Source organism: Aricia agestis, chromosome 9 (assembly GCF_905147365.1).
Source record: "Aricia agestis chromosome 9, ilAriAges1.1, whole genome shotgun sequence".
NCBI lineage: Eukaryota > Metazoa > Arthropoda > Insecta > Lepidoptera > Lycaenidae > Aricia > Aricia agestis.
The window spans coordinates 8,154,424-8,176,315 of NC_056414.1; the positions used below are offsets into that span (position 1 = coordinate 8,154,424).

General features: G+C 34.2%; 1 protein-coding gene across 2 annotated transcripts in view; it reads left to right on the forward strand.

Annotated features, from left to right (window-relative positions):
* The window catches only part of LOC121730588 (lachesin), a 92,727-nt gene that overhangs the window by 29,282 nt on the left and 41,553 nt on the right, over nucleotides 1-21,892 (forward strand). Inside the window, exons 3-4 of one of the 2 annotated variants that reach the window (XM_042119697.1) lie at nucleotides 17,758-17,891; nucleotides 20,892-21,077. In XM_042119697.1, coding sequence (XP_041975631.1) covers nucleotides 17,758-17,891; nucleotides 20,892-21,077 — 320 coding nt within the window. The remainder of the gene's footprint in view (nucleotides 1-17,757; nucleotides 17,892-20,891; nucleotides 21,078-21,892) is intronic. The other variant, XM_042119698.1, reaches the window with a different exon arrangement.

Consider the following 21,892-nt stretch of genomic DNA (forward strand, 5'->3'; position numbering starts at 1 on the left):
GACACCCTAGCCACGAGATTTTTTTTTATAAAGTTATGGAGCAAACAAGCAAATGGATAAGCTGATGGAAAGCAACACTACCGTCGCCCATGTACATTCGTAACATCAGAAGTGTCGCAAGTTTGCGTGGCCGGTCTTTTAAAGTCTTCTTGAAGGTTTTCAGGTCGTACTCGTAATGGTCCGGAAATGGTGAATCCAAAACTACGTTTATATTTTGTCTTTTCACCTTATCAAGAAAAAAAGTCCTATCCCGTACTAGACATAAAGCTGTAACTCAAGTAGCGACACAGTGAGGTAATTAAAAACGTGACCGACCGTCGTCACATGTCCGTTATCTCCCCGCTGCACGTCCGCCTGTTTATTGAAACTTTCATAATTCCTCCAAATCAAACATTTACTCGGGCGGGGATGTTAAAAACAATAGATGTGGTATTTCCACGGCGTGGTTTTTGAAGGACACAAAAATACATGTACTATCAAAGAAGTTGATTCATATAGATGGTGAACCTATGTGTTTTGGTTGCGTTGTGTCAAACGCAGCCGACAGATTACGACTAATATTGAATTATTGATTACCCGACCAAATGACGCAGGTCCATCATCAGGTCAGGCCAGTAACTTAATTTATCCGATAGTACATAAACATATTTTGTTTGCATTCATTTGTATTTTGCAAAAATATACTGTATTTTCGTATACGTTTTTACAATGCCAATAAATTCTGATACGCAACGAGTTTTTATGCGGTGTAAAATTGTAATGACGTATAAAGTTTGAAGACCATACTTTAAATTTGTTTATATTAGATTATATATTTTCCGCTTTACAACTCTTACCCAGATTTCATAAACATAAAATCCAAGCCACAAGGGGTTACATTTTTATGAGAATATGTAACGCGATTGGCTACATTTTATAATATTGTTGTATAGTACACATTATCAGGGCGAGCGACCTTATACATTTTGTGGTAAGCTTTACGGAAATACTATCAAATAACAGGTGATTTGTGCTTTAACATAGTAATTGTTATTTATATGTAGATGTGTCATCATATCGGTCAGTCAAGGTTTTTTATACTTGTGTTTGTATAGATGTGTTATCATCAGTCAGTCAAGGTGTGGCGACGCGAGCCCTCACAAATCTCGGCTTTTGGCTAGTGTGTATACAATCTCATTGCATATTTTAAACTTCTAACATTGTTGTAAATTAAACGGGCCATTAAACAAAGCCTCATCCATATTTAAAGATCCTGCTAATGTTAAAAATTCGAAAATATTAACGTAAACAAAATTCACAATTATTATTTGGTGTATCGAGGGAAAACACACAAATCAGTAAATAAAGTCTCAACATTTAAACTATAAAATTATGTAAATGAATGCGGATTACAGCTATTATACCATTTCCTAAATGAAAAAGAAGTCACCGAAAACAAAATATACGATTGGCTACATGTTTGCCGATGTTAATAAGATTGTAAATACATACAAAATGATATATTACATCTGTACGATTCTTTTTTACAATTTAAATGAAATCACAATTTAATAACAAGCGGGGTTAAAATTCTTACATCTATTATCGAAAGCAATTTTGTGATTTTAATACCTAAATAAGGATAACTATCTTCTGAACCTGAATAAACTATAACTTTAGTCAAAAGTCAAAACTAAAGCAACATCGATATTTTGAATAAAACATAAACAAGATGAAAATTTCATGTAAAACAGTTTCCTAGTTGAAGCTACGCACCGAAGTTTCTGAAGAAATTTATTCATGGCGCGATCCCTAAATACATTCGGGAGTTTACTGTCGTAATGAATTTGATATGGTCCCACCTTAATATACAATCTATATCTTACACTGATAAATTAAACGTGTCTCTTGAACACGAAGATTAACGATATAGGGCTGCACGTTATGACGTTTTTGTGATTTGATTTTCTGATTGTGATAGGCACCAGTAGTCACGACGTTCAGAAAAAAAATATTCTGAATAAAAACTTTGACTACATAATAACTTGATTATCATAATTTGAGTATGTAGCACAATATAAGTCGGTATGTATCCATTATAACTAGAGCTAATAAAAAAATCAGAATATTAAAAACTAAGCTATTATTATAAGGGTCAATCTATACTAGTGCAGAATCGAAGCGCATCAAAGCGAATTATTAAAATTGAACATCACAAGTTCAACCTTAACTCCAAATCGTTAACGCACTTTATTACTTTTGAGAATTTAAAAAGACGCGCGCATCTGCGCGTATTCGCGTGAATGCGCCCGACTAAAGCTGATTGGCGTCGTCGAAGTAATGTATACGTTACTCTCTAGAGTTAAGGTTGAATTTTCTGTGTAACATTTTTGAGAATTCGCTTCGCTTCGATTTGAATTGACCCTAACGGAAAAAGTATTGTATGTTTGTCTGTCTGTATGCTACCTCTACTTGCTAAGCCGATAAACTGATTTGGTTTATAGATACTTAGTCCGGTAAGTAAGTTTTGTCATAAAAATGCATGGTTATTATGCAAAAAACGAATTATGGCGCAAGTGAAGTTGCAAGAATTATCTTGTTAGGTATAATTTGAAACTATTTTGTATTTAATATTTTGAACAAGTTCTATGTTTTTTTTTTGCGTTGGGGGAGTGCCTTTACGCATCCCCGGGACCCGGGGAGGACCACCGGGGTATGTGGGACTCCCCGGGGCGGATGTAAGATCCGTGACTACCCACTAAAACCCCAACGGTGTTCCTGCTCCTGAAGGTGGAACTACAGGAAACGCGTGATTCACGACCGCAGCCACGTACGAATAGGACCTTAACTATTGCGAACATTCACCTCAGCCTTAGATACTGTGGTCGAGAGGTACCTTAATTTTAAATACTTGGATGAACAGATAAACCCACAAATTACATACCGGGGAGATATGTAACCTTAGTTTCCGGACTTCGGGGATCCTTAACCCGAACGTAACTCATGCGACAAGCCACATTTCTTGCTAAAATGATTCAGTAGGATTCAATTACTATAGGCTTGCCCAATCTAATAAATCTATACCTACTAATATTATAAATGTAAGAGTAGTATAAGTGTATGTACTTTTTGATCCTGGTGGGATAAACTACTGTTAAATTAAAATACCTTTTAAGGAATTTTACAAAAAACCCTATCTAATGCCTATCTGCCCTCTCATATATTTATGCTATCATATTTAGGCTATCATTTTAATATGTGATCGAGAAATTAAATAAATTGTTTCCCTTTCGGAGGCATATAATATAAGTCTCATATTTTTGGAGTCACATGCTTCGGTATTAATGAAAATTCCAGATTGTTATAAGCTCATATTGGAAGAAAATATTATTATAGAAAATCTAATATGATATAATAATGTAATAAACTTTGCTTGTGTCCATAAATATTAATTTGTGGTAGACACGTCGTTGAATTTACCAGAGCAAAATTCTTGGTCTAGTATAAATTATTATTTCATGTTTTAATTTTCCGACGGCGCCAAATAACTTTTTACTTACATGTAACTAAAGTCTAACGCATTCGTATGCGTAGCTGCCAAGAGAATAAAGAAAAAACCTAAATTTATGTCCTCCCCAGCATATTTGTTTAAGCTGTTTCCTGAAGTATTTTTATGTTCAAGCACGCACAACGATATTGATAGTAGAAAAAAGTTTATTATTGTTATAATATTTCTCTTCCTGGGATATTAACAATTTTTCAAAAACTATTTCTTGGCAATTACGATAAACATAGATTGGCGATTCTTTTGTTACTTTTCTACTTGAAAATAACAATGTGCTGCTTCTTACAACAGCGGTAAGTAGCTTATATTCTTCAATATGGAACATCATTTTTATAGAAGTTGCGTATATTTAAGAGTTTATTCATTTTGTAAATGAATGAATAATACACCCTGCAACGTGAAATTCCTAAACAAAGTAAAAGTGCAGGGAATTGTTCCGCTTACAGAGTTTAAACTATCCGTCGATTAACTGTAGTGTTTTTTGTTCGCAACATTTGAAACTAATGGTTGTTTATTTCTTATGTACGATTCCGGAAACCATCAACAAACTACAGTTTTTATAAATTAGTATTTAATGTATTAACTGTACAATGCACATGAGTGGGATCAAAAAACTACTGAATTATTAATTTACTTACACAAAAATGAATCTAAAATTTTGTTAGTCTCGCGAAAACTGGAGACCAGCTGAACCGATTTTACTAACTTTAGTCTTGAAATATTGGTGGAAGTCCAGGGAAGGTTTATACAGACTAATTTAGGAGCTGAGTGATACGAACATAACGGATCATCTAGTCTTCAAAATATATTGTGCACAAGTTAGTATTTAAAGGTATTTAATAAAATACTTCAAAGTCAACCACAAACGCTCGGTTAGAATCTCATAAAACTATCAATATCGTCGGCGTATTAAAATTAAAAAAGTTTTAATATATTAAAAAAGATTTATTCACGGGAAGCATGTCCTATCAAAATATCTCGGGGTACACGTTATGTCGGCACATTCTTCTCCTAAATTGAAATTCTCAACGCTCTGCCGTAGAGACGGGGTCAGGAGCCAAAAGACAAATAGAACGTTCGATTAATCTAATATTATTTCTTCGCGACGAGCCAATTATTAAAAAAATATGTCATCGATATTAATAATGATAGAACGTGACTATTAATACTGGAAAAAAATGGAACATTTTGGGGGTTAAGATGAAATTGGCTGTAGAAATTTTGTGTTTATAGTTTTCTTCATGTATTTCTTATCTATTTTCGAAAAAATAAAATCCCCTTTTAAGTACACTTTTAAAACGCGTAATATAAGTTACAAATCACCTCGTTACTAAAACGATAGAATCCACTTTGAAAATATTGAATCTGTTCTTTACTACTTGTTTACACGAAAGGAGTTTGAACCACTCAATCGTGAAATTACGTTCTGCATACTACACGTAAACACGTAAATGAGTTCAAAAGTAGTAATAATAAGATAAAAAAATATATTTCAAAGATTTACCAAGAACAAAAAAATAAATAATATTATTTAATTGAACAATATATTTATGTCTTATCCAAACATCCATAAAAATTAAACTTTTTTGTAGGTATACTAGTCATATATAATACCTACAGACCTGATTAAATTTTCCAAATGCGTCAACCGTACATTTTTAATTACCTTACACTGTAGTCTGTACTAAAATCACAATATTTTTCTTGTCCTCGGAACGTGCTTAATTAAAATTGCAACAAAATATGAACGTGATTTAGATTTCGATATAAATTACACTCCGTTATTTTGCTTTTTAATAAATAAAAATAAATATTATGAGACGCAAATGAAACGTTATTATTTCTTTTTAACTTTCCGAACAGGTATGTCTTCTTAAATAAAAGAGCATTTTTATTTCTCAGTAATTAAAAACGGAAAATAATATCTATATCTAAATATAAAAATCAAAATAATGAAGTACGAAATTCCGAACTGTCTGGAAACTTGTGAATTTTCGGTAAGCAATTACGAAATAGAAAATATTTGTAACAGAATATGAAGCACACTCAATACTGCGCAGCGTTCACAAAGAGAAAAGAGAAATAAAGTAGAAATCTATTCAATGTAGTTTAAATCGATAGTAGTATCAAAATGCGCGAGCACACTCAAAGGATCGTCCGGACCATTTCAAAGGCCCCGTTCATACGGAACGACCCATACAGATCAATGCAGGATATATTAAGAGCTTGGGTTTCTCGTCAGAAATTCACCTTGTACCTGAATACGGTGTGTCTTACGCGAAATAAAAATGTTTCACGTTTGATTTGAGTAACTTAGTTAATATGTTCTCTTGAAAGAGTTTTTTAACTACACACGTAGCTGTAGCTACAATAATAATTTAGTGTTATTACATATTCTCGTTTAAAAATAACTTATAAAGAAAATTAAGAATTAAGGTTTGCAAAAGATTTTTGAAGACTGAACCAGAACAAATGAAGCTAGATAGACTAACAATCATAACAAGTTCACTTCAAAGAATAACGGAGCTCATTCAAATACATACATAAATCACATCGTAAATGACTCAGACGGAATATATTAACAGACTCGCCAGTGCTTTGTTTCGCTGAAATAAAATGAAAACCATAATGTCTTTGGACGTTCGAAGAAGTCGGCTATGAAGCTATTCAGCTTAGCTCGTGTTTCCGCTCATTAGATGTATATTTATTTAATTTACAACGGCTGAGGGTCGCAGATAAGCTAAGGGGCGTGCGCGCCTCAGACTCCGCTGACTGAATAACAATGCATGCGGGTTAAACGTTTTATCTAAGAAATTATTTGTCAAAACGCGCGACTTGAGTTTTTTATACCTACTCGAAAAGGGTGCAAATCGTCAAAACTTAAAATTGATTATTTACTGTGTTGTCCTGCCTCTAAAAGTTTCTTCGCATTCTCTTACACAAAAAATTCTGCTACTGGCGACGCAAATCCGAAACTTAATATTGATTGTTTACTACGCATGTGCTACTTACCTATTATATATCCTATAATACGATTCCTTTTTATTCTCCACCTATTATTACCAACGGGTTAGTCGTTGCTAGTTAGTACATAATTATTATAACAATAACCTCCATCGTTATAATAATTAGTAACGCGTTAAGCACAATAAGTCGTGCGAAAATTTTAAGAAGGGGGTACGGTTTATACAGTAAATTATATTGCTTTTATAATGTATAAGTTACAATCGGTAAGTAAATCCAGACATAAATAAAAGTAATAGAAGCATTAATCATTGTGAAAATATCCGGTAAACTGTCCCTAAAACTATCTAAACAGAAAATATATTTTAAAAGGTTGAGCTAAACTAAACAAAATACTTTCAAGTAAAAGCTTGATTACTTCAAATTTATAAGTGCTTTGAAATTATTACTGAATTAGAAGTATTTTATTTTAGTTGTTACGAGTTGGTGCGAATTTTGTTATACCTAAAAGAAGCTTATACACTTCTAGTCACTCGAGAGTGTTAAGCAAGAAGCACCATCGAATTAACTTAGACAAAAGGAAGCGTACCTTTTTACAGCCAAGTTTTATTCAAGGAGAAAATATATAAGACGAGAAAGAAACGCTAAGAAGTTGCAAATGTAATTTTCTCCTTAATTCATTCTGCATTTTCATCGTCAACTCTTTCAACGTACCTCGGGAATGTAATTAATTATTTTCATCGTGGTTTACGGTTTGGAATTTTTTTACGTTATCAATAATAAATGTGGTGCAAATTATATTATGTAGATATCCTTATAAATAAAAAAAATCCGAAGTGATATTCTTAAAAATTAAAAGCTTACAATATTCATTTTATTATAATAGTTATAATAGGCATTCAAGACATACAATTTACATAATACTTAGTACTCGTAAGATAATCATTATTATTCAATTTAATCAACCTTATGAATATAACCAATCCCATCTTTACATCGGGCATTGTCTATAAAGAGTAAATAAAATGTATCTTGTAAGTTGACCCATATCAAGCGTCGCAAAGTGCTCTGATAATACTGGCGAAAACCGGCGAAATCCAGTGAGAACCGCCTATCGCTTTTTGATAGCATCACTTTGCCCAACTCGCCATCTGTCGGCCATTAGATCGGGGTTATATTGAAAAAGTGAGCCACCTCACGCCACGCGTGATGCCTGACCAAATATTGAATTACTTAAATGTTTGTTTTTGATTGGTGAGGAGATTTATGTATGTATGTGCAAGGGTTAGGCTACCGTTTTATATAAGAGGCAAGGGGAGATTTGCCGTACATCGTACGAGATGTAAATTTTTAATAATATTGCCTCGAACGTTACCTTGTTCATAGCTTTGCCGTTTGCCGGAGTAGTGATTTGCCAGCAAAATATTTTCCACAATTTTTGTGACTTAGTGACAAAGTTTACTGCTTATTTTAGTCTCAAAAAATATTAAAGATAAACTCAAAAGAAACTGCTCCGAGCAACCAGAATACCACATTAATCGCGTAACAAAATACGCGAAGATTCAGAATTCTTTTTCTATTCATTTTGTTAGAATTCTGAGGGTAAAATATCCTTTATTTAGGGTTCCGTGCCCAAAGAGTAAAAACGGGGCCCTATTACTAAGACTGTCTGTCTGTCCGTCTGTCTCTCTGTCTATCTGTCTGTCTTCAGGCTGTATCTCAAAAACCGCTATAGCTAGACTTCTGAAATATTCACAGATTGTGTATTTCTGTTGCCGCTATAACAAAAAATACTAAAAACAAAATAAAATTAATAATGAAGTTGGGCTTCCATACAAGAAACGTGATTTTTTTAGCCTTTTTTGTATTTGTGTATAAATTCGTATGTATAGGTTTGTCATTAAAAAAGACGGTAGTGTGTACATTGTGTATGTGTAATGTTTTTTTTTTTTTTGTTAAAAAATGTATGACAAAAGCATAATTTCAAAATAATGTTAGCTCGATGCAATCCTTCACCATATAAACTATAATATGTATAACTGTGCAAATGCACATACGTTTCCGCATTTTTTGTCAAAAGGGATCCAAAGTTTTTCGCTCGCGTATTAATATAATATAATTATTATGATGATGAAAATCTACGAATCTTGTAATAAAATTTCAAATCTACTATTAACTTTCATAATTCATACGGAAGTTATTACAATTTACAATTTATTGTTTATTATACTCTTGGATTAAATAAATTGTAAACGTATTTTGCGTACAAATATTTTATTCTGACCAATCGTTTAAACGTGAGCATCATAATATTAATACGCGAACGAAAAACTTTGTAACCCTTTTTACGAAAAATGGGCAAACGTAGGTGCATGAAATTTTGCACAGTTATAGTTTATATGGTGAAGGAGTGCATCGAACTAATATTATTTTGAAATTATGCTTTTATGATTTTTTAACAAATAAAACATGACAAACACTACAACACACACACATGAGAAATGACAGATTTTTGAGTGACAAGCCTGTACATACGAATCATACTCTTTTATTTATGGTTGAAATCTGTTGACAACAAGTTGACAAATTGAAAATGGGTTATAGTTTTTTTTTATTGAATCTAAGATACTATTTAGACAATGCTTACACGGCCAGTCTGAGATCAGTTAAGTCCCAGAGACAAGAGTTGAAAAAAAAAGATAATTTTTGATAAAGTCAATTTTTTTTTTAAACTAAGGTCCAATTTTGACCAATGGGCGATCTCTAGTTTATTATAAATTTATCACTTTTCATTACTCGATCAGCATGAAGCTGATGAGTAGATCACCATATTTTAGACTAATGTTCGAATTAAAAATAATAATTATCATATACACTATTGCTTTTTATATTAGGTACATCGTCGCGTCGGATGGGCATGTAAAAAGTCGGCCTTTCGTGTCGGTCTTCCGTCCCACTGGGTAATAAGAGTAGAGGAATAGAGAGTGCTCTTGTGTACTGCGCACACACTTGGGCACTAGAATAATTACTCCTGCGTAGCTGGCCTGGTTTCAATGAAACCGGCCACCGTCACCGAAACCGGTGTGGGAGCTGTTATATTATTATTATTAGGTACCTTGATTATCACTGTTTTATTATGAACTTATTTTCGGACAGCCTTATATCGATACTAATATTGTAAAAATGTAAAAGTGTGTCTATCTGTTTGTTTGTTACTTCTTCACAGCTAAAGCACTGCATCGATTTTGATAAAATTTAATATGGAGATACCTTCAGTCCCGGGATAAAAAGAACACTGTTTATCCCAAAAAAACGAACGGTTGCCGCGAGATATTAAGTAAATTAATTTTAGCGCCACGAACTAGTGGGCCTGATCTATTTGTCTATATTTGCTGAGACACTATACTATATTATGTAAAATAGAAACGTGCAGACCTATTATTCTGAAACATACCTTGCCTATAGCTCCAATTACAAACTTCAGCGAGCTATTAATTATGAAGCTAAGCTAGAAATCAATTCGTTGCTAGCACTGTGACCTCAGCAATTAAGTCGCTCGAAATATTTAATGAACAGCGCTAGTTCGCGGCGGAAATGACACTTAATCGGCTTAACTTTGCCCCAAAACTTACCCGAATCAGTTCGCCCCCCCCTCCCCCTCCCCCCGGAGTACTGCATCAAACGAGTTCCAGAATGTGCAATTATGAGATTGTTTTAATTTAGAAACAATGTTGTTAAAGAATCTCAACTTCGACGGAGCTTTGCAAACCTCAATCGAAATTCTTGGTTTTATAAACATTGTTCTCGTTATTGCTCCTTCTATTTCCTTTAAAATTTTTATCATTCGATATAAACGAATTCCTTGTAACTTTATATACGGTATTTTTAATAAATCACTTTGATTTCTTTACGGGTGTGTATTTTAGTATTGCTGTCTTTAACTTTGGGATAACACTCCTCGCAATAATAATTCTTTATAAAATACAAAAATGGTAAAACAGAATCTTTATATATAAAACTCAAAGGTGACTGACTGACTGATTGACATAGTGATCTATCAACGCACAGCCCAAACCACTGGATGGATCGGGCTGAAATTTGGCATGCAAGTAGATGTTATAACGTAGGCATCCGCTAAGAAAGGATTTTGATAAATTCCAACCCCAAGGGGTTCAAATAGGGGATGAATGTTTGTATATAATAATACTTCTTAATGCGAGCGAAGCCGCGGGCAAAAGCTCGTTGATATATAAACATATTTTATTCTAAGACAAAGCCTAATCATAGACACGAAAACTACCAAAATACGAGCGTTCGAAATCGATTTCTCGGATAATCACAACATCGGACTTCGACGTCCGAAATAAAGTTTGGACCAACATTTAACTAGTTGTGGCAAACAAATCCAAGTGTGACTCTAGTGGCCCGAATGCAGCCGAACCTACCCTCCTTCGAACAACGTAACGACTTCAAAAAAGTTTTAGTTCCCTCTCCAAACGTACTTTTGAATACTTGTATAAAACGGTTGGACGTCAAGCACATTTTAATATTTTAACGATTTACTATTATAGGCGAAACGGAGTGTTGAATAAAAGTTTATGTAGCAACGTTTTGCTGTTTTTAACGATGGATTTTTTCTGTTTTATTCATCGTTAATTTTTGTAAATGATTTGTTAATTATAATATAATATTTGTAACTTGCATTGTATAAAAAAATGTATTTAGGGTGAGTGAATAAAAAACTAAGTATCTTTCTGTCTTTCTATTAACAAGCAAAAAAATTTTTAATAAATTATATTTTCATTGACACTTATGGTGTAAATATTTATTTGCCAATCTTTGTTGTCTCAGTGCTATCGTCATAATCATATTTTTATTTTAGCATAAAATCGCTTATCTTTAGAAGATCTTAAATGTGTATGTATTATGTGCAGAGAAGAAAAATTGTCTAAAATTTCATTATTTTAAACTGAAAAAGCTGTTTGTGCTGTCGGTACAAAGATTTTGGAATATAGGAATCGATCGGCAATTCAGACCGTCTTAAATTGAGAACAAGTGCCCACAACGCACGCCGCAAGCCTCCACAACTGCCCGCTAAATTCCACTTTGCGGACCATTTTATTTTAATTATTTCCTCCCATACGTACTCGTTTTAAGTACTGTTTTACTGTTTTGTCTGTTCTTTTTTTAGGTGCTTGTTTTTGCCAAAAGAAACACTGAATAACATGGTCAAGCACGATATGAATCAGTAGATTTCATTGTTTTTATGTGAGAGAAAAAATATTTAATGTGTGGGCCATATTTGGAAAATTTTGATCTGGCTTGTTCAATACGTCGTCGTCAACGTCGTGTCGTCCAGAAAACTGATAAGAATAAAGAAACAACGCTTACGATGTGATTTACCTACCATCATAATACATCTATATTCAATAGGACATCAGTCTATATAACTTTATCTTGACGACCACTGTGGCTCAGTTGGTGGTCATATTATATTTAAGAGTTTTATAAAAGTATTAAATATATTTCCGTTGTCTAGTACCTGTAACAGACATCCTTCAGGTACTTAACACGGAGCCAGAGTGACGTGGTGTGAAGCGTCCATAGATATTATTATTATTATCTAAAACAATCTTAAGAAAACGTTCCAACAGGCTGAGTTTCTCCTAATTATAATCAGTACCAATATTTCCGAGATGTAATCTAAACAATAAAGTGTAGCTCGACGCAACAATGGAGCATAATTCACCCTCACTCGAGGCCAGGACAGGCCAAACGAAATCACTGAACCGAATTGCAAATACAGTTGTTGTGAACATACTTTTAAGATTTATATTACTGACTTTAATGTCATGCACACACATTATCTTATAGTAAGTGATTTGCCTACGCAATATGTGATGCCACGTGTGCCACAGGCATTAAAATAGACACACAATATTAGTTTCTTTAGAGTTAAAAAGTATATAACTTAAAACCATTAGCGATTGCTTTAGAAATTATAGAGATATTTTTTTGTAGACGATATTATAGTCAGTAGTTGTTATATTTCGCTATTTACATACTTGTAAATTGTGCTTGGAAGTAGCACTTGCCATGAGCATTGTACCGCCTATAATTTTTTTGTCTCTCGGAAACGTGCGTTTTTCCGGGATAAAAACTATGTCCTTACCCGGGACTCGAAGTTTTTCTCCATCATATATTTCATCTAATTTTACATTATTTTGCATTTTTAATATTAGTAATATATAGGTAGACTACACTGATTTACAAAGCGATGTAATAAAAAACCCTCTACCTATTTAATTTTAAGTTTTCCGCGCTGTAACTAAGGGAAATGTCGGCATTTGAGCGGGCAACATTTGCAGAGCTGTTTCTATTGACCCATTTGAGCTCACCACGCATTGTCCTTTGGGACAGAACAGCACTTTACGGTTTCAACGGCATTTTAGTTGTAGCATTGTACGTACCTAACTTACTGTTTTTAATATTGTTTACAACTATTCAATACGTGGTTTTCAAAAAATATCAACCGTTGTATAGTGGTTTGGAGTTTTGCTTAAATAGCAAGATGAGGGTTCGATTCCTGCGTTGGGATTAAAAAAATAATATTTTCAACTTTGATAAAGAGAATGGAGGCTGATTATTGCCAGATTCTGACAAGAAATCATTCATTCATTGGACAGGCACGCAAAAAGTCAGTCTTACGCCTGATCTCTGGCTGGTAGTTTCAGATTATTGATCACACTAGGTCAATATTTCCTAAAGTGTGAGTCGCGGGTAGATTTTGGGTGGGCCCCTGAACTATAGGACGATTGTCGTACTCGTTCAATTGTCATTTTACTCGTTTGTTCGTCGTCGTGGGTGCGTGCGGGACGGGGGCGGGACATTCGAACTCAAACGTAATTGTAATAAGTAAGGCTGACGATGATGATATGGTGGTGAACTACAATAATAAATAATTAACGGGTAAATGCTGCGGCAGCAACATACCGCTGCTTTTTTGGCTTCATGACACAAGGTGGGCCGCGACCTTTAAATTTTCTTGTAGATGGGTCGCGGTCCCGACAAGTTTGGGAAACACTGCACTAGGCAATTTAAATTTATTTCTAGAGTTTCCAGCTTGATTTTTATTAAAACGGTCACCGTCATCGAGTGGAAGCTATAACAACGTCTTTCTATATCATTACTAAATATAAACAACTTTGTTTTTTTCTCGTATATGTATATTTTATTATTAGTAGGTACAATTACATCAAGAGGCAACTTCACAAATTCTATGTTATGGATATAGGACAGATGACGTAACATTGGTACCTAATATTCTTTTTGGCGGGTGCGATTTTATTGAATCCAACGCTTGAAGTACTATTGCATTGGAAAGTGCTATTTAAAAGGATTTCTGCATATCAAAGGGAGAATACCCGTGGCAGTGAATGCAGATCCAATCTGCTCGAGCAAGCAGCATATCTACAAATGATTTTGTAGCGCGATCGCCTCACTTTGAGCAAATAGATAGTCCTCACTTCCGACACATGTTTCCTCGGACGCGGCTCAAGACTGGTCACGTACGATATTGACGCCCCCGGGCTACTCGACTCGAAAATATATTTTATTCGTGTACAAAGCATGATAATAGAGTGCCCTGCAAATCTCCGTGTACACAACGTTTATTTAAACATTCTTTTATTATCCTTTTTCTTTTGAAGTAGTAGAAAGTTAGGTATAATCTTAATTTACAAAAGCGCTGTCAAATAGATAATTTAGTATTAAGTTTTTAATTTAGTATTAAAAAGTAATCAGCGAGTAACAAAATTTACTCGCAGTTTGACGAAGTCATGAAAACTAGAGATCGCCCAATGGTCGAAATTCAACCTCTAATAAAAAATTAAAATAAATAAGTTTCCAATTTGAACGCTTTTCTATTGACTTTGCCTGCGACATAATTTCTGTGACAGACTCAATAAAGTCAAATGATGACAGACTGGCCGTTTAATAATTGTCTAACAGTATTTATGATTCAACAAAAAAACTAAATCTTTTTTCAACTTGACAACAGACTTCAACCATAAATAAAAGAGTACGATTCGTGTGTATAGGCTTGTCAATGAAAATCTCCTAGTGTGTGTGTGTTGTAGTGTGTGTTATGTTTTATTTGTTAAAAAAATGTATGATAAAAGCATAATTTCAAAATAATATTAGCTCGATGCACTCCTTCACCATATAAACTATAACTGTGCAAAATTTCAATCACCTACGTTTCCGCATTTTTCGTCAAAAGTGATCCGAAGTTTTTCGCTCGCGTATCAATAATATAAATTATGATATAATCCATTAAATATCTGACATTAAAATATTTTAAAACAACATTAATGATATTAAAACAAATTACTAGATCCGGTTGATTACTTGATTCAGCGGAAAACCAATTATCCTCATTTCGTTTAACTTTAATGTAAAGACATGTTTAAAATCAGATGTATGGCCGCGTTGTTCGTTAACATGGCTTTTGGTTTATTGGAGCCGACCTCAAACGTTTCCAATTATAATTAATGTTTGTTTGTTTTTTTAATGAAGTTAAATAAAGTTTTGAAGGTATTTTACTGTTTTGGGTTGTTTACATGAGTTTTATTATTTAATATAATATATTAATCGTTTTTCATTATTTTTTCATTAAATGCGACATTTTTTGCTATTTTATATAAACAATAATATTATTATTATTTATATAAAATAGCAAAAAATGTCGCATTTAATGAAAAAATAATGAAAAATTATAGACAAGAGCGTAATATGATGTAATAATTATTAGCCGTAGGGCCTACACCGTAGCGCTATCCGTAGCACCTACGGCGAAGTGACAGGTGTATCGCCTACGCCGCGCCGCGCCGTAGCACTATTCGTAGCACCTACGGCGAAGTGTCAAGTTAAAGGCCTGATAGACGTAAGAACTTAAAGCACGCCGGTTTTAAGTTCGCGAACTTATTCGGCTCGACGTCGGTGATACGCGAGAATCGCTCACACTGTTACGACTTTGACAGGTGTAGCGCCTACGCCGCGCCGCGCCATAGCACTATTCGTAACACGTCTACGGCGAAGTGACAGGTGTAGCGCCTACGCCGCGCCGCACCGTAGCACTATTCGTAGCACGTCTACGGCGAAATGACAGGTGTAGCGCCTACGCCGCGCCGCGACGTAGCACTATTCGTAGCACGTCCACGGTGAAGTGACAGGTGTAGCGCCTACGCCGCGCCGCACTGTAGCACTATTCGTAGCACGTCTACGGCGAAATGACAGGTGTAGCGCCTACGCCGTGCCGCACCGTAGCACTATTCGTAGCACGTCTACGGCGAAATGACAGGTGTAGCGCCTACGCCGCGCCGCACCGTAGCACTATTCGTAGCACGTCTACGGCGAAATGACAGGTGTAGCACCTACGCCGCACCGCACCGTAGCACTATTCGTAGCACCTACGGCGAAGTGACAGGTGTAGCGCTAGCGCCTACGCCGAAGTAACAGGCGTAGAAACCATAACCAGTTTTTTCAGCGAAGTTGGACTTTCTAATGCGGAAATAATATTTGGACTATTCCTTAAGAGGCTAGAGAAATGAAAAAAAAGTACGTGTAATATCTATAGCTTACCTTAAGCCTATACCGCAGAACGCAATAGAGACAACTGCAGAAAATCAACGATTCTTTGTCCCCTGATTCCTTCTCCAAAACTTAACCGATTTAAGTATTTTTTTCATTAAAGATTAAAGAAAGGCTTGAGCTGTGTTTCTATGTTCCTGGATGTTTGAACACAGCGGAATATTTGGCCATTTTTTGGGTTTTTGAACGTTTATATCTTATTTAATAATTAAATATGAAAAAAAAAAGAAAACACAGGGACATTCAGGAAAAAAATTGTAACTCTACTAGCATTATCCAGTGAGGAAACAGGGGACAACGTTTGTATGGAAAAAAGGACGGCGTGGACTCCTCTTAAGCCGGTTAGGTAGTATTATAGGTTTATTAGTGTAGCAGTAGGTTGCTGTATAGGTTTATTAGTGTAGCAGTAGGTTGCAGTATAGGTTTATTAGTGAATTTATATCACCTACTGTTATGCCACATTAAAACAAAAATAACATAGGAAATAACTTATATTATTATATGTAACTTAATAAATGTAATTTATTTGCAGAAATGAAAAACTATTTGAAAATGAAACTATCAAGAAACATGTTTTAACTGATAAAATATAACATTTTTGTCCAATTCCGCGTATTGCTACTTAAATTTTCTTCTAATATTTTATATTGCTAATAAATGCTTTTACACAGAATGTAAAAATTATTAATACAAAGTTCTTAAGAATAACAACAATAATACTCATTTTGTACTGTCCACTAATCATTAAAAGATCTTACTTCGTTTTAAATATATAAAAACGAACTCTGTAAGATCTTCTAATGATTTAGTAGTACTGGCATAATATGGTATAGTAAGAACCAACAATTTTAGGTTATTTCTAAATTCTTACGAAAACCGTTACATCTTGTATTGTTAAAAGGAAACTCACCAGTCTGACCAACGGGAATAGAACCGGCAACATTGTGAAACTGTGTATTTCTAAACCTATTCCAGTAGTCGCACCTAAATTGACAGTTTGAAAAGGCGCATGGCGTATAGAGGTTACATTTTTAGAGTATTGGTAGTACGACGATAATAGTTTTGTTTATGATGAAAATTCCAAAAAATGAATCGCATTACTTTTAAATATATACCTACAATAACTATTATCAGCCAATAATATAATTTATATCTCTTACTATTTGCACCACTAGTTTACAATGTCAAACAGAAAATTGGAATGTCAATCAGTAAATAAAATAAAAAAAATCTTGCTTATTTCCCCTACATACTAAAGACTCAATTAATTCAATATTATGGAGATACTTTGTATCCCCGAAAAATATGATTTTTAGCCACTAAAATGTACATTGTTTTTGCACGCCCTATCTGTTGTTTGTGATCAAATTTCTCTTCTTAGGGTTGCTGGAAGAAATTTCTTTAGAGATAAGCAGTACTTTTTGTGTCTTTTTTTCTTATTATGTATAATTTGTTAAATGTTTTTGTGTGCAATAAACTGTTAAATAAAAATAAATAAACATCAAATTTTTATTTAAGCACAATTACATCTCAACTACATACCCATAGCCGACACCTCTTTTTTATAGGAAATCGATTAAAAACTTTGTTTTTTCCAGCTTTAGGTCTGGAGCCGGATTTCCTGTATCCCCTGGAGAACGTGACCATAGCCCAGGGCCGCGACGCGACCTTCACCTGCGTAGTTAATAACCTCGGGGGTTACAGGGTGAGTGGCGACTCCGCCACGGCCAGGGTGTGTATCATTACTCTACAATATACCAGGTTTAGAAGAGCACCCCTCGTCAGATCTATAATTGTCTCACAATTATTCAAAGGATTGAAAGTTATGATCGTAAGATACTATGAATGTGTATAGTCAATTTTGACTTATCTTTTGGTGGTCGTTAACTATGGATCTTTTTGGTCGCTCGCAAATGAAGTAATGTGAACTGGTTTCTTTAAAAAAACTTATATTTAATTAGTTCATACCAGTTTGTGTGCGATGGATTAAACTAATCCATAGCCGATGAAGAACCGCTCTAATGATGAGTAAAAATTAACTATCAAAAGGATCCTCTCAAATTAGTAGTCGTGTTTTAAACTTATTCAAATAAATCTTTAAGTAAATATTTCATATTGAGCCTATTTTAAAAATAACAATAGCCATAATAAAAAATAGAGCTTTATTACCTTACTGTTTTCAATTATAGATCTGAAACAACGAGGCAATAGAGTTGCACCTACTTCTACACTTCCTGCACACTTTAGCACACTACCTTTGCACTTCTACTCACTTCACTTCATAGTATTTCTCTTTCTCTCTATCTGTCTAAATTGTTCACAGTAGTCTAGTGTCGACGATGCACCGAACACTATTGCACATACATAGAAAATATTAAATATGAATATTAGTAGCCAAGAATATAATTACAGTTTATACAAAAAATAAGCGCATATTACTGTGTTTTTATTTATATTCTTGGTTTAATAAGTTAGTATGCACAATGCACAATATAGAACTTATAGGTATACAAAATGCATGAAAACAACCGCACCTAATATTCCAACACTAAGTTTTTTTTTTTATCGTGCACTCAAGAGCTAATGAGCTAAGCCACAAATCCTCTATGAGACTATCCTATTTAGTCAAAGAGATCTTGCGAAAGACACTTTAGAAAATTAAAATAAAGCCAGAACAAACCCTCTTAGTCCCCGTTCAATCATTTCGAGTCTCATGTCCCCACACTTAATCTATATAGTACGAGCAAGTATTCGATACATTTTATCGCATACGAAGAGCGAGGTGGATATTTTATACCATGCAAATTTTGAGAACATATTTAATTAATGTAATTAAATCATTCTGAAAGAGGACTGGATGAAAGAGTCGTTTACATTGGCTCGCTTACGGAATCTAAAATGTGACCTTTAAAAATTCTGTACAAATCTTTGTACAATATGCTTTACACATTTTTCTTTGTACATAAATTTTACTTTGAGTTTGAAAGAAAGGAGTCGCATTTAATCAGAATTCAGAAGATACATTTGTAGCAATTATAATAATTATATAGTTTAAAATCTTTAAAAAATAATAAAGACTTTGCAATCAATATCTATGTTTTACACACATACCATGTGAGATATTTTCGAGATCAATATTCTCTTTTATTTTTTTGTTACATAACACACGAAAAATCGTAAAATTTAATCGAATACACATCTCCGATATGCACCGCTGGCATGGATGAGTACATTTTGGTAAATATTATCGTAAGTAATAAAAATATTATACTTTTATTTATTTAACGTATTTTCTGGTTTATTTTTATTAAATTTCCTATTATAAATGTACCACAATATTATGTTATGAAATAAAATTTTATTTATTTTATATTTTATTTAGACCAACATGTGTCATCTCTATCTTATGGATCTCATGGATGTTAAAATAAATACTACAATGATAAAATAATTTGCCCCAAAATAGGAACCTTAAAAATATTTAATAACGGTGAGTTAACAAAAATTTTTAAATACTTTTGCAGCATTACTCTAGTGATTGGTAAATTATTATTTAAGGTCCCTATTCTTACATCCAAAAATGTAAATTAATATATTATGTTTTGTATGTTTAAGAGAAGTGTATTTTATTTTAAGTGTAGTAAATCATTAGGCACCTAATACAGTGCACCAATTAGTGTTATACTGCACAAGCACAGTGTTAATATTATGTAGTTTCTCTAGTAATAGTTACCCCTGTCAACACTTCTTGCACCTGCACTGGTAATTTTAGAATAAGTTAAACTTAAGTAGATAATAATTAAGGGTCTTATTAAAATACTTCAGTGGCACTATTTCAGGCAACAGTAATAAACGCAACCCACCCAAAAGGCTTAGAGAGAAACATGCGCTTAGTATGAGCAATATAGCACAGAGAATAAACTTTCTCATAGTCGACACTGGTAGTACATATTTTCATTACTCCAGCGACTATTAAAACTGCAGTCACCCAAACCCAGATATTTAAAAGGCGAAGCGAATTTTACACGACATTTAGTAAACAGTTAAATGGAGTAAAATTTGAAGTTGAGAATTTTCTGGGGAGTAATATTTTGTATTTATTCGGGCTTTTTTGTTACGCGCTATGCAGGAAATTAGCTTCTATTGCGCTGTCGTCGCTTTTGGTAAAACGGGTACGAGGCCGCTCTCCGCGGCTTCGCCAGGCGAAAATGTAATTAAAAATTCCGTGAGCATTTTGTGAGCGCTCCCAACAAGATAGTGTTGGGCTCTAGGATCTATTTACTTGTAATTAGACTTCCTTACACGGGTTTTTGCTTAAGAGCTGTGGAAAAAGCTACTTACCTGAGAACTTACTACACTTATCTCGAGTTTTTTAATTTAGGAATTAAAAAGGTCTAAAGAGTAAGCAGTAACATGTTCTAAGAAATGAGCAAAGAGGACTTAGGCTATAATATCTTCTTATTATTGAGTATAACTTTAGCCAACAGTGTACAAGTTCAATATTGGTGATGATGTTAAAAGTATATCAGATCATCATCAATCATCATCAAAGTAATATATGCCGTGAACTATACGAATCATTTTTATAATAAAAGACTGTAAATTTTAGAAAATTCTTCTTAGTTTGCCCCAATTTATTTAAGCTGTCATCCCAAAGAATATTTTACAATAACGCTGAATCTAGCATTCCATTTACTTAACCAAAGAGGCTATAATGTAATTGATACCACAGGTGGCATGGATCAAAGCCGACACAAAGGCGATCCTAGCGATACACGAGCATGTTATCACGAACAATGCGCGGCTGAGCGTCACACACAACGACTACAATACGTGGACCCTCAACATACGCGGCGTGAAGCGAGAAGACAGAGGGCAGTATATGTGCCAAGTCAATACGGACCCTATGAAAATGCAGGTATGGAATTGAATGAAGGTCTTGTTAGACTGGTGATTTGCGGACGAGACATTTTGGTATTAGCTAATCTAGTAATTGAGTAACTTTTTTTTATGTAAAATAGATCAAGGCAGTGACTGTGATACTTTATAAGCATGACAGTGTTTTATAATAATTGAAGACGTAGTTAGTTTATGATTATCATGTCACGACATTCATCCATCACCAGGAAATGAACTTTGTCCAGTAACAGTCACAGTAATGTCTGCCGCCCGTACGGCGCAGGTGTGATATGGCCCTAAAAAGTCAAGCTAGCGATCTTAAAAAAGTTGATATTTCACAGCGGATTTAACAATGTTTTGCATTTTTTATTGTTTTTAGTAAAATTATGCATGCACGCATGCGTCATAAACTGTCAACGGCTACCGTCGGCTGCCATCGACTGCCGCCGACACGTGCCGTTCGTCTGTAAAAAGCCTTATGGTTTTAGCAGACCGACGATTGAAGTTATCTGAAATAGCAGAGACTCTAGGTATCTCAAAAGGACGGATACAACATATCCTAAGTGAGGAATTAAATATGAAAAAGTTACCGGCCCGTTACTGCCGCGAATCAAAAAAGAATTAAAGAAAATCAATGAATTAAAGTATGACTAGCCCATCAGACTTAGCTATTTATTCTTTAAGCTCAAAACTTTTTTGGGCCGACAGAAATTTGCCACAATTAATGATGAAGTCACAGCCGCTGTAAAGGAGTGGCCTTGAAAAAATAATTTTAAAGAAGGCATTACTGCTTTAGAACTAAGATTGAGTAAGTGCATAGAAGTTCACAGAGAC